We start from the raw sequence: 13,999 nt of genomic DNA, 5'->3' as shown, positions 1-13,999 counted from the left end.
ATATCCTTTAGAGATTGATGTCGGTTTTTGATACAGTGCCGTCTGAGGGATCGAAGGTCACGGTCATTCAATGTTGCCGCTTACGTGGAGTGATTTCTCCAGATTCTCCGAACCTTTTGATGATATTATGGACCGTAGATGTAGAAATCCCTAAATTTCTTGTAATTGCACTTTGTCCGATATTATCGAACATCTCCACTTGAAACAGTTTAATGTTGCACTTTTAATATGTAAAAGAAAAGTTTTGTCATTTTATTTAATCTGAGCAACAACTTGAGGCAGTTTAATGTTGATGAACGTGGACCCCGACTTAAACAAGTTGAAAAACTTATTGGGGTGTTACCATTTAGTGGTCAATTGTACGGAATATGTACTGTACTGTGCAATCTACTAATAAAAGTTCCAATCAATCAATCAAAAAAAGCACTTTATATGTAGAAAGGTTTTGTTAAAGGGGAACATTATCACAATTTCAGAATTGTTAAAACCATTAAAAATCGGTTCCCAGTGGCTTATTATATTTTTCGAAGTTTTTTTCAAAATTTTACCCATCACGCAATATCCCTAAAAAAAAGCTTCAAAGTGCCTGATTTTAACCACCCGTCCATTTTCCTGTGACGTCACATAGTGATGCCAACACAAACAAACATGGCGGAAAGAACAGCAAGCTATAGCGACATTAGCTCGGATTCAGACTCGGATTTCAGCGGCTTAAGCGATTGAACAGATTACGCATGTATTGAAACGGATGGTTGTAGTGTGGAGGCAGGTAGCGAAAACGAAATTGAAGAAGAAACTGAAGCTATTGAGCCATATCGGTTTGAACCGTATGCAAGCGAAACCGACGAAAACGACACGGGAGAAAGCGAGGACGAATTCGGCGATCGCCTTCTAACCAACGATTGGTATGTGTTTGTTTGGCATTAAAGGAAACTAACAACTATGAACTAGGTTTACAGCATATGAAATACATTTGGCAACAACATGCACTTTGAGAGTGCAGACAGCCCAATTTTCATCAATTAATATATTCTGTAGACATACCCTCATCCCTAATTGTTGAAGCTTTGAAAGTGGAATTCTTTCCCATTCTTGTTTTATGTAGAGCTTCAGTCGTTCAACAGTCCGGGGTCTCCGCTGTCGTATTTTACGCTTCATAATGTGCCACACATTTTGGATGGGAGACAGGTCTGGACTGCAGGCGGGCCAAGGAAAGTACCCGCACTCTTTTTTTACAAAGCCACGCTGTTGTAACACGTGCTGAATCTGGCTTGGCATTGTCTTGCTGAAATAAGCAGGGGCGTCCATGAAAAAGACGGCGCTTAGATGGCAGCATATGTTGTTCCAAAACTTGTATGTACCTTTCAGCATTAATGGTGTCTTCACAGATGTGTAAGTTACCCATGTCTTGGGCACTAATGCACCCCCATACCATCACAGATGCTGGCTTTTCAACTTTGCGTCGATAACAGTCTGGATGGTTCGCTTCCCCTTTGGTCCGGATGACACGATGTCGAATATTTCCAAAAACAATTTGAAATGTGGACTCGTCAGACCACAGAACACGTTTCCACTTTGCATGAGTCCATCTTAGATGATCTCGGGCCCAGAGAAGCCGGCAGCGTTTCTGGATGTTGTTGATAAACGGCTTTCGCTTTGCATAGTAGAGCTTTAACTTGCACTTACAGATGTAGCGACCAACTGTATTTAGTGACAGTGGTTTTCTGAAGTGTTCCTGAGCCCATGTGGTGATATCCTTTAGAGATTGATGTCGGTTTTTGATACAGTGCCGTCTGAGGGATCGAAGGTCACGGTCATTCAATGTTGGTTTCCGGCCATGCCGCTTACGTGGAGTGATTTCTCCAGATTCTCTGAACCTTTTGATGATATTATGGACCGTAGATGTAGAAATCCCTAAATTTCTTGTAATTGCACTTTGTCCGATATTATCGGACATCTCCACTTGAAACAGTTTAATGTTGCACTTTTTATATGTAAAAGAAAAGTTTTGTCATTTTATTTAATCTGAGCAACAACTTGAGGCAGTTTAATGTTGATGAACGTGGACCCTGACTTAAACAAATTGAAAAACTTATTGGGGTGTTACCATTTAGTGGTCAATTGTACGGAATATGTACTGTACTGTGCAATCTACTAATAAAAGTCTCAATCAATTAATCAAAAAAAGCACTTTATATGTAGAAAGGTTTTGTTAAAGGGGAACATTATCACAATTTCAGAATGGTTAAAACCATTAAAAATCAGTTCCCAGTGGCTTATTATATTTTTCGAAGTTTTTTTCAAACTTTTACCCATCACGCAATATCCCTAAAAAAAGCTTCAAAGTGCCTGATTTTAACCACCCGTCCATTTTCCTGTGACGTCACATAGTGAAGCCAACACAAACAAACATGGCGGAAAGAACAGCAAGCTATAGCGACATTAGCTCGGATTCAGACTCGGATTTCAGCGGCTTAAGCGATTCAACAGATTACGCATGTATTGAAACGGATGGTTGTAGTGTGGAGGCAGGTAGCGAAAACGAAATTGAAGAAGAAACTGAAGCTATTGAGCCATATCGGTTTGAACCGTATGCAAGCGAAACCGAGGAAAACGACACGACAGCCAGCGACACGGGAGAAAGCGAGGACGAATTCGGCGATCGCCTTCTAAGCAACGATTGGTATGTGTTTGTTTGACATTAAAGGAAACTAACAACTATGAACTAGGTTTACAGCATATGAAATACATTTGGCAACAACATGCACTTTGAGAGTGCAGACAGCCCAATTTTCATCAATTAATATATTCTGTAGACATACCCTCATCCGCGCTCTTTTCCTGAAAGCTGATCTGTCCAGTTTTGGAGTTGATGTCAGCAGGCCAGGGAAGCTAGGGTCGATAGGGGGTTTAGCTCGCTCGTCTGCGGAAACAAACTGCCGCCATTGCTTGCCGTGCTACCGAGGCCCTTTGTCCCTGAATTGCTCACACACTCCGGCAGATTCAATGGGGGTCTGGCGGCAGATTTCTTTGACTTTATCGTTGGAAATGCATCTGCTTTGAGTGTCGCAGGATATCCACACATTCTTGCCATCTCTGTCGTAGCATAGCTTTCGTCGGTAAAGTGTGCGGAACACACGTCCAATTTCTTGCCACTTTCGCATCTTAGGGCCACTGGTGCAACTGGTCCCTGTTCGTGTTGTTACACCCTCCGACAACACACCGACGAGGCATGATGTCTCCAAGGTACGGAAAACAGTCGAAAAAACAGAAAATAACAGCTGATTTGACTCGGTGACGTCATCGATCCGAGAGCGAATATTAGAAAGGCGTTTAATTCGCCAAAATTCACCCATTTAGAGTTCGGAAATCGGTTCAAAAAATATATGGTCTTTTTTCTGCAACATCAAGGTATATATTGACGCTTACATAGGTCTGGTGATAATGTTCCCCTTTAAAGTGCGTCCGGCAGTGGAGGCTCCTCTATGGGGTCTTGGGGCACTAGGAGGTGTTGGAATAATTGTTTGTAAGTTATCACAAAAGAAATGTTGTATTATGAATGCTGTATTTCGAGGCCTAACAAGAGGAAGAAGGCTCGTGAAACGCCACTGTGATTTCAACACGGACAGATGGCAGGATCTGCTCAACTCCCAGAGGAACTCTCTTTGAAGTGTTAAACAAACTCTCTTTGAAGTATTTCACAAACTCTCTTCCAACTATTTGGTAACTGAAGTCAACGCTATTTACGACCCGCTGCCCTCTTGAAGTCACTGTGGTCAGGAGACGGGAGGGGTTATCCATTGTCCTCCAACACCTGCCCCGGCTGGATCCAGGAAGAGCCCAAGCCCGAGAAATCCTCTTCTTGGACTTCAAAGCGACCGAAAACAATGACTCTTTTACACACTTACCATTTCTGCTGTGACATATGTTGGTGCGTGAACATGGAACATCTGAATTAAAAGAGGAGACGAAAACCTTCTTCGTCAGAGCGTGCTAAGACACTGTAAGAGGTTACAGGTTGACGCATGTCTCTCCTCAATTGAGTCCAAATTGAATTCTGTCTCTGTTTGATTATTTGCCTTTTGTCTTGTTTAATAGATGTCCTGTGTTTGAACGTGACAGGAGGTTAACCCCTTTACTACTGATACCCCAGGTGGCCCTTGGCAAAGGCCTAGTACCTGACTGCCCCCTAGCCAGGGATACGGCGAAGACCTCAACGGCGGAGCAGGCAGAAGACGGTAGATGTATGAACCACCACAACGGCTGCGATGGCGGAAGAAGGCACCCCCACATCCATGTGGGTTCAGTTATGGGGAAATAACAACCTAAGACCTCAACGGTTGAACAGGCAGAGGATGACTGCTAACCCTACGGAGCATCACAACGGCTGGGATGGCGGATGAAGGCTGCAGCAGAAACGGGTCCCCAGTCGTCTTGGACTCCATGCCACTGGACCACTGGATCGTGTGGTGACTGTCTGTGCACAAGTCTCCCCCAGTAAACAAAGTCACGCACATGCATCCTCCATAAAGGGATACCCCCCTACCAGGAGGACCGTCATACTCGCTTCGAGTGACCGCCGATGATGACAGACCATGTCACACCTAGTGTGTGTGTGACAATCATTGGTACTTTTAACTTTAACTTAATGGTGCTTCTTTGGTCAAAATGTTGCATAGATTATGTTTTACACACCATCTCCAATGCGATTTCTGACCGTCTCTTTAGGATGCACCGTTTTGTGGGTGCTAGGGTTGTATGGTACACTCTTAGAAATAAAAGTGCTAAGTAGAACCATATATGGTTCTTCGGCTCGTCCTCATAGGAGAACCCTTTTTGGCTCCAGGTAGAACCTTTCTATAAAGGTTCCACCTGGAACCCTTTTGGAGGGTTCTACCTAGAACTGTGTGTGTAAGGTTCCACCCAGAACCCCCCATGAGAGGTTCTACAAAGAACCCACGCAGGGAGTTCCACTAAGAACCCTTTCATGTTTCAAGGGTTTCATCTAGAACCCACACAGGGAGTTCCACTAAGAACCCTTTCGTATTTCAAGGGTTTCATCTAGAACCCACACAGGGAGTTCCACTAAGAACCCTTTTGTATTTCAAGACTTTCATCTAGAACCCACGCAGGGAGTTCCACTAAGAACCCTTTCGTATTTCAAGGGTTTCATCTAGAACCCATGCAGGGAGTTCCACTAAGAACCCTTTCATGTTTCAAGGGTTTCATCTAGAACCCACACAGGGAGTTCCACAAAGAACTCTTTCATGTATCAAGGGTTTCATCTAGACCTGACACAGGGGGTTCTAAAAACATCCCTTTTCAAAGGTTTTCACCGATAACCGTCTTGTCTTCTGAGGGTTCTATAAAGAACCATATTGTATTCTACAGATCAGTTTAGTTCATATTATATTGTGGTCATTTATCATGTTGACATTGAACAAACATTCAAAACATTTTAATGAGAAAAACATTTATTTAAAGATAGGCACCATTATTGGCAAATGTTATCAGGAAGTATGTCCCTGGTGACACAGGATCTTACCCATGCTTTCAACAATCCCTGAAGAACTCTTTCTTCCAAAAACGGTTCTCTGGATCAAAATAGTTCTTACTGGAACCCTTAGTGTTAGTGAGAACCCTTTTAAAACCAATTATTCAGAAAAGGGGTTTTAAAGGGTTCTCTGGATCAAAATGGTTCTTACTGGAACCATTAGCGTTACCAAGAACCCTTGAAAAACCCTTTCTTCGGGAAAGGGTTTTTCAGAAGCAAATGGTTCCAGTTAGAACCTCAGCCCTTGTAGAAGAACCCTTTTAGAACCCTTATTTCTAAGAGTGTATACCGGTACTGGTATCGTATCGCGGTACTAATGAATCAAAAACGGTACTATACTCTGTTTGAAAAGTCGTCACGTCATGACATTGCTGGTTTTACGAGCGGAGGAGCATGTTCGGCAGCGCACAGCCACGGAGTACTTACAAGCAGACACGGTGTGTAGACAGAAAAGGGAGAATGGACGCATTTTAGCCTAAAAACTAACGATAAAGGTGAAGCTATAACACTGAAACGCCCTCAGGAAGAGGTGCTTTAAAAACATGGCTAGCTAGCTAGCAGCTAACGTCCATCCGCAGTCCGCAGTGTTTGAGCTACTTCTAAATCCCTAATCCTCGCCTCCATGGCGACAAATAAAGTACGTTTCTTACAAGTATCATCCCTGCAGGATGAGGAATAGCTAAACATGCTTCACTACACACCAGAGGTGGGACCAAGTCATTGTTTTGCAAGTCACAAGTAAGTCTCAAGTCTTTGCCCTCAAGTCCGAGTCAAGTCCCGAGTCAAGACAGGCAAGCCCCGAGTCAAGTCCAAAGTCAAGCCTGGAAAGTCTCAAGTCAAGTCCCAAGTCCTGCATTTTGAGTTTCGAGTCCTTTCAAGTCCTTTTAACCACAAACTAATATATTAACACAGATTGTGTATGCTTTTCAAACGCTGTATTTATTTATTAAAACAAGTGCATTTTAAATTGCAGGAAAGAAAATTGTGCTGACATTGCACTTTATAATAGCACTATTAACCAGTCATTTTAAACATTAACTCATTCCTTTACAGAACAAACACATTGAAAAATAAAGTGCAAATGTACTTATTTGTACAAAAGTGTTTACATTGAAAAAACATGACATATACGTGAACATAACAAAAAAGTTGTACTTTTTATATGTCAGGGCCCTATGCTGCATTGCATTTGCAAAAGACCAAATTAGCCAAGAGTCTGTCAGTCATTTGTGCACGATGGGGGCGTAGTATGATGCCACCATGGCTGAAAACTCGCTCCACTGGAGCACTGGAGGCAGGCACTGCCAAGACTCTCATGGCCACTCGGAACAGTGAAGGAAGAGTCTTCATGTTCAATGCCCAGAACAAAAGGGGGGAGAGAGTTGTTTTGGGTTGGTGCACTACTTGTAAGTGTATCTTGTGTTTTTTATGTTGATTTAATTAAAAAAAGAAAAAAAATATATATATATTTCTTGTGCGGCCCGATACCAATCGATCCACGGACCAGTAGCGGGCCGCGGCCCGGTGGTTGGGGACCACTGAGGTAAACAACCAACAGTATGTCAGAAAGCTAGCTAAAACGGTACACATATTCATAATATAGTATACATTTTAACTGACCTTTATTTGACTATTTTTGTCTTTTTTTAGGTGGCTAAAATACGCGGTGCTGCTGACCGCCGTCTAACGTTACGTGTGATATATTGACTAACGTAACCCTGCTTAAAAAAAATCACTGAACAAAAAGTATGAATAAGGTAGTGAACTGCAACAGATTCCCGTGTTTGCAATAACGTTATAACGTTAGCAGTGAGTTTACAGCCTCACTGATTTAACTACACAGCAAATAAAAGTCACGTTACTTAGCCAATAAACGTTATCTTACATTCAAAACTTACCGTTCTTTGTGCAACTTCAAATGCCGGACGAAGTTGGAAGTTGTTGCCTCTCCATCAGTCATTTTCGAACCGCATGTGTTGCATACTGCAAACCGTTTTGTGTTGACCACCTCGTAATTTTTATACCCAAACAAAATTATTTTAGGTATCATTTTTTGTTCACTGGCGTGTGGTTTGGACATGTCTTCTTCGTTGGTTGTCCTGCAATTTGATTGGATGAATGCTGTGTGATGAAAACAAAGTAGATCTAATTTGATTGGCTGTTGTACTGACAGCACACCAGCTGACACACGCAACGCTGATAGACAAGTACACAACGAAAAATACGGACCGCTCCCGAATAACTTTTTCATCTTTGGGTTTTGGGGAAAGTAGCAAGTCATGTCAAGTCATGTCAATTCAAAAGGCTCAAGTCCAAGTGAAGTCACAAGTCATTGATGTTAAAGTCTAAGTCGAGTTGCAAGTCTTTTTACATTTTGTCAAGTCGAGTCTAAAGTCATCAAATTCATGACTCGAGTCTGACTCGAGTCCAAGTCATGTGACTCAAGTCCACACCTCTGCTACACACCGTAGCTCACTGGCGTCCCAAAAAAACTCAAGCAGTGCGAGTTACTGAATAGATTTCAACTCACTGAATCGTTTCTGGTCGTATCACTCTACAGAATGAATATCGCTCCTGAATCGTATCGGCAACCACACATTCTGAATCGAATCGAATTGTTAAAACGCATCATTACACACCGAGTAAACATAAAAGTACATCAAACCAATAAATACTGCCATGGACTTTAAAGCCTTATGTAAGAACAGTCAGGATTTCCCCTTAATGTAATTGAATGTGGCGCACCGCCACTGCATTTTTATTACCACCACAACTTGAAAATTAGGGCTTTTTTTTTTACTTGAAAACAAGTTAAATTAATACAATATATTGTAGCCCCCAGAAGAAATCACACAACGTCTGACACTATTTTTAGCTTTTATTTCCAATCGTGTAATAACAAACGCACCATTTCGGGTCGTATCGCTCTAAAGAAATAATATCTTTCCTGAATCGTATTGGCAACCACACATTCTGAATCGAATGGAATTGTTGAAGCGAATAATTAACACGCCTGGCAAACATAAAAGTACATCAAACCAATAAAAATACTGCCATGGACTTTGAAGGCTTACGCAAGAACAGTCAGAAATCACACAAAGTCCGACGCTTTGCTTAACTTTTATTACCAATCTTATGATAACAAACGGCACAATTCCAACATGTTTTACCCCCCGTGCAAACAATTTCGTTTTGTGAGTCCGCGCTCCCCCGGGACAGAAAACAACACTTCCTCATTCTCCATTTGCGACCATGGTAAAAACTGACATCAAATACAAACCACACAAACATAAAACATACATAGCCTATAATTTGTGCACTATTGTCAAGTGATGTACTGAAAACTTGACCAACGAAAAAAGACTTTGATCACCAAAAATCGCGCACCCAAAACCGGATGTAAACCAAACGCACACAATTGTCTGGAACATTGTCAGCATGTCTGTGATGTGGACGCAATTTGTATATATATGCGAGATATACCGGCGGAAAGCCATCTACAAAATGTGCAAATATTAAGAGGACAAGAAGTTCAGTCTGACTAGATGACTAGATTTTATAATAACACCAGAAGCAGACGCACATTTTTTTGTTGTTTTAAATTTTTAAAGTCATTAAAAGTTTGTAAACACTCGTACAAATCTCAAAGTACCTTAAACAAAAAGCAGCAACAATTGAAAATATGGCAAAACGATTAAAAAATATATGCTAATACTAATGAATAAAAACAGGTTTGTTTTAAAATTTGGTTTTCTACACCAAAATGCATCTATTTATTATTATTCAACTTGTTATTTGGTTTTCTGCACCAAAATGCATTTATTTATTATTATTCAACTTATTATTTGGTTTTCTACACCAAAATACATCTATTTATTATTATTCAACTTATTATTTGGTTTTCTACACCAAAATGCATCTATTTTTTATTGTTAGACTTATTATTTGGTATTCGACACCAAAATGCATGTGTTTATTATTATTCAACTTATTATTTGGTTTTCTACATCAAAATGCATCTATTTATTATTATTCAACTTATTATTTGGTTTTCTACACCAAAATGCAGTCATTTATTATTATTCAACTTATTATTTGGTTTTCCGCACCAAAATGCATCTATTTATCATTATTCAACTTATTATTTGGTTTTCCACACCAAAATGCATCTATTTATTATTATTCAACTTCTTATTTGGTTGTCCACACCAAAATGCATGTATTTATTATTATTCAACTTATTATTTGGTTTTCTACATCAAAATGCATCTATTTATTATTATTCAACTTCTTATTTGGTTTTCTGCACCAAAATGCATTTATTTTTTATTATTCAACTTATTATTTGGTTTTCTACACCAAAATGCATCCATTTATTAATATTCAACTCATTATTTGGTTTTCTACACCAAAATGCATGTATTTATTATTATTCAACTTATTATTTGGTTTTATACACCAAAATGCATCTATTTATTATTATTCAACTTGTTATTTGGTTTTCTACACCAAAATGCATCTTTTTATTATTATTGAACTTATTATTTGGTTTTCTACACCAAAATGCATCTATTTGTTATTATTCAACTTATAATTTGTTTTTTTACACCAAAATGCATCTATTTGTTATTATTCAACTTATTATTTGGTTTTCTACACCAAAACGCATCGATTTATTATTATTTGGTTTTTGTTGTTTTAAATTTTTAAAGTCATTAAAAGTTTGTAAACACTCGTACAAATCTCAAAGTACCTTAAACAAAAAGCAGCAACAATTGAAAATATGGCAAAACGATTAAAAAATATATGCTAATACTAATGAATAAAAACAGGTTTGTTTTAAAAGTATGGAAACATTTTATTATTTTTTTACAATTTTACCCAATGACGTCATGGTGACCACGCCCCCCACCGCCATAGGTATCTTGGCAGTTTAGGGGAAAACCTGACAGTGGTACCTCTTTTTCATACAGTAGTAATCCAATCAAACCAACCAGCACCTTAAGGGTCCGTGTTTCCAGAGTGTCCCTGAACGCACCACACTGCTATAGTAAATCAAGCCAAAATAATCAAGGGTGATATTGTGCTGGGCCTCACCCAGACTCTACCTTGGTGTCGTGTGAGCAGACAGCCGTTGTCCACACGTTCTTGGAAGTAACAAAAGTGACAGCGCTTATAAAAAAAAGATGAGATACAAAGGTGGAGAAACACTCTTGAATTTGTGAAAGCACTCATAGCAAAGTACGGAGGTGGAGTCCGTGAGGCTCCCAGACTTCCCCTTGCCACTCATCCCCTTCAAGAGTCTTCAATAAAGATAAACGTGACGGTAGATGTTCATTTATTCATTTCATTTGCTATCTCTATGCATGTGTATTTATCTCTCTGTGTGTGAAACTATGATTATTATCTATAAAAGTGCTTTGTGTTGACATTTCTGGCTGTCTGGGACGGATTCATTGGGTTTCCCGTTGGAAGGGATTATTGACGAAACCTGAAGTACCACAGTCTCCAGGGCCGGTAACTGTATGCGGTTATTTAGGGCCACAACCACTAGGGTGGAGCCACGTGATTATAGCAAAAGGTGATCGTCGCGCTCCGCAGGTGTTTGCTTGTTCCCCTCATAGATACTAATCTGTTCAAAAACCCATAGAAATAATCACTAATTTAGCACTGTTTCGAAAGCTGTGATCCCAACATATTTATTGTCATATTTCTAAAACCACCGTACTATTTAGGTTTGTATTCTAGCCAAACTTTTTCCCCAAAGATATAGTGTCTAAAGAACATTTGTTTTTTTCACAGTTTTGCTGTGCTTTGTTTACTTTTTCAATGAATGCCGAAGTAGGGATCTAACACTTTTCTTTCTCAACCTACCCAACTACCTTTTCATATTACTTTGTGGTTAGAGCATGGGTGTCAAACTCTGGCCCGCGGGCCAAATTTCACTTGGCCCCTGAGGTGATATCAAATTAACACTAGAACTGGCCCGCCGATTATTTACAGCGGCGGTGCCGCGGTACACCACTAATTCTCAGACTTGCCAAACCTCCCGGGAGACTCCCAAATTTCAGTGCCCCTCCCGAGAATTGTAAAGTCCTCTTTTCGTCCAGTCCAACAAGTGCTGGCTCCGTTACATAAAATGTGCGGCTTTGGCACGCACACAGATGTGAATGCAACACATACTTGATCTTCAGCGATACAGGTTACACTGAGGGTGCCAGCATAAAAACCTTTAACATTGTTAGAAATACACGCCACACTGTGAATCCACACCAAACAAGAATGACAAACACATTTCGGGAGAACATCCGCACAGTAACACAACATAAACACAACAGAACAAATACCCAGAAGCCTTTGCAGCACTAACTCTTTCGGGACGCTACAAGGTGTGTGTGTGTGTGTGTGTGTGTGTGTGTGTGTGTGTGTGTGTGTGTGTGTGTGTGTGTGTGTGTGTGTGTGTGTGTGGACAAGGATAAGGTTAGGTGGGATTTACCCTGGATAACCTTAGCCGGCTTAGTGTAGAAGGAGCATGCATGGTTTTTGCTTGGTGGTGAGAAATAATTTGCATGGTGTGTGTGTGTGTGTGTGTGTGTGTGTGTGTGTGTGTGTGTGTGTGTGTGTGTGTGTGTGTGTCTACAAGGATAAGGTTAGGTGGGATTTACCCTGGATAACCTTAGTGTAGAAGGGGCATGCGCAGTTTTTGCTTGGTGGTGAGAAATAATTTGCATTGTGTGTGTGTGTGTGTGTGTGTGTGTGTGTGTGTGTGTGTGTGTGTGTGTGTGTGTGTGTGTGTGTGTGTGTGTGTGTGTGTGTGTCTACAAGGATAAGGTTAGGTGGGATTTACCCTGGATAACCTTAGTGTAGAAGGGGCATGCGCAGTTTTTGCTTGGTGGTGAGAAAGAATTTGCATTGTGTGTGTGTGTGTGTGTGTGTGTGTGTGTGTGTGTGTGTGTGTGTGTGTGTGTGTGTGTGTGTGTGTGTGTGTGTGTGTGTGTGGACAAGGATAAGGTTAGGTGGGATTTACCCTGGATAACCTTATGAGTAGAAGGGGCATGCGCGGTTTTTGCTTGGTGGTGAGAAAGAATTTGCATTGTGTGTGTGTGTGTGTGTGTGTGTGTGTGTGTGTGTGTGTGTGTGTGTGTGTGTGTGTGTGTGTGTGTGTGTGTGTGTGTGTGTGTGTGGACAAGGATAAGGTCAGGTGGGATTTACCCTGGATAACCTTATGAGTAGAAGGGGCATGCGCGGTTTTTGCTTGGTGGTGAGAAATAATTTGCATTGCATGTGTGTGTGTGTGTGTGTGTGTGTGTGTGTGTGTGTGTGTGTGTGTGTGGACAAGGATAAGGTTAGGTGGGATTTACCCTGCATAACCTTAAGTGTAGAAGAAGCATGCGCGGTTTTTGCTTGGTGGTGAGAAAGAATTTGCCATCAATCCCAGGCGGGTGCTCGGCATTGGATCGGCCAGGCCGTATTTTTCCCAGGTTCAGTTTCTAGCCTACAGGTGTATCCTACCTGTGGCAAGAGAATGTCAATTTACGGTGCGTTTTTTTGTTTTTGTTTTTGTTCCCTTGACATAGAAGGTTGGCCTATTTGGGACCCCCGCTGACAGGTGCCATGCACGACTTACGGCAGTTGTCCTCGTCGCTGTTGTCCGAGCAGTCGTCATCGTCGTCACACCTCCACAGGGTGGGGATACACCTTTTGTTGTCACACTGGAACTGTCCATCCTCACACTCCTCACTCACTGCGTGGGGGGGGAGAATCAGAAGGATGACTAACAACAAGCCAACATGTCTGCCATGCTGCCTCATTCATACCCAGCATGCATCATTACGGCCAATTGGCTGCTTTCTAACACGTCACAGAGCGGTGAATGCAGCAGGTTCATGATGGACAACATGACACATATGCTAATGGAGTGGCAGCCATTAGACACGTCACACATATATTTACACACACACACACACACACACACACACACACACACGCGCAGTGGAAACCGTCACTCAACTAACCTTCCGAGACGAGAAGCTTCGGTAGCGCCGCGTATAAGAGCAACAATATCCTCATGTCCGTCCACATTTTCCGGGAGCGGCGGTGCGGCTCATCCGCGTCCAAGGGACAAAAGCCCGTACAAAAAGAAAAAAATGAAGCCTTCGCCGCCGTGGTACATCCCCCCCCTCCTCCGCCGCCGCCGCACCACCACACTGCCTCCACCTTCCACACCGGCTCCCTCTCGGCCACGCCTCCTCAAGCGCCATTGGCTGGACGAGAGTGACGACACCACGAGGGGCGGGGGCTATAATTAGAATGGAATTATAATACAATGAATGAAATACAGTACAATGCACAGCCATATAATGACTATTAAATCACTATAATATTACACACTATTGTTGGTTTTCTACACCAAAATGCATCCATGTATTATTATTCAACTTATTA

General features: G+C 41.4%; 1 protein-coding gene across 3 annotated transcripts in view; it reads right to left on the bottom strand.

Moving 5' to 3' along the window:
• LOC133607870 (low-density lipoprotein receptor-related protein 8-like) overlaps positions 1 to 13,742 on the bottom strand; it is a 457,948-nt gene extending 444,206 nt beyond the window's left edge. For all 3 annotated transcript variants that reach the window (XM_061962897.2, XM_061962895.1, XM_061962896.1), the window contains exons 1-2: positions 13,570 to 13,742; positions 13,182 to 13,298 (exon numbers count right to left, since the gene is read on the bottom strand). In XM_061962897.2, the coding sequence (XP_061818881.1) occupies positions 13,182 to 13,298; positions 13,570 to 13,636 (184 nt within the window). In that variant the 5' untranslated portion in view covers positions 13,637 to 13,742. The remainder of the gene's footprint in view (positions 1 to 13,181; positions 13,299 to 13,569) is intronic.
• Between the last annotated feature and the right edge of the window lie 257 nt (positions 13,743 to 13,999).

Source organism: Nerophis lumbriciformis, linkage group LG09, assembly GCF_033978685.3.
Source record: "Nerophis lumbriciformis linkage group LG09, RoL_Nlum_v2.1, whole genome shotgun sequence".
NCBI classification, from domain to species: domain Eukaryota; kingdom Metazoa; phylum Chordata; class Actinopteri; order Syngnathiformes; family Syngnathidae; genus Nerophis; species Nerophis lumbriciformis.
The sequence above is the reverse complement of the archived record's forward strand: the minus strand, read 5'-3'. Positions and strand labels throughout refer to the sequence as shown.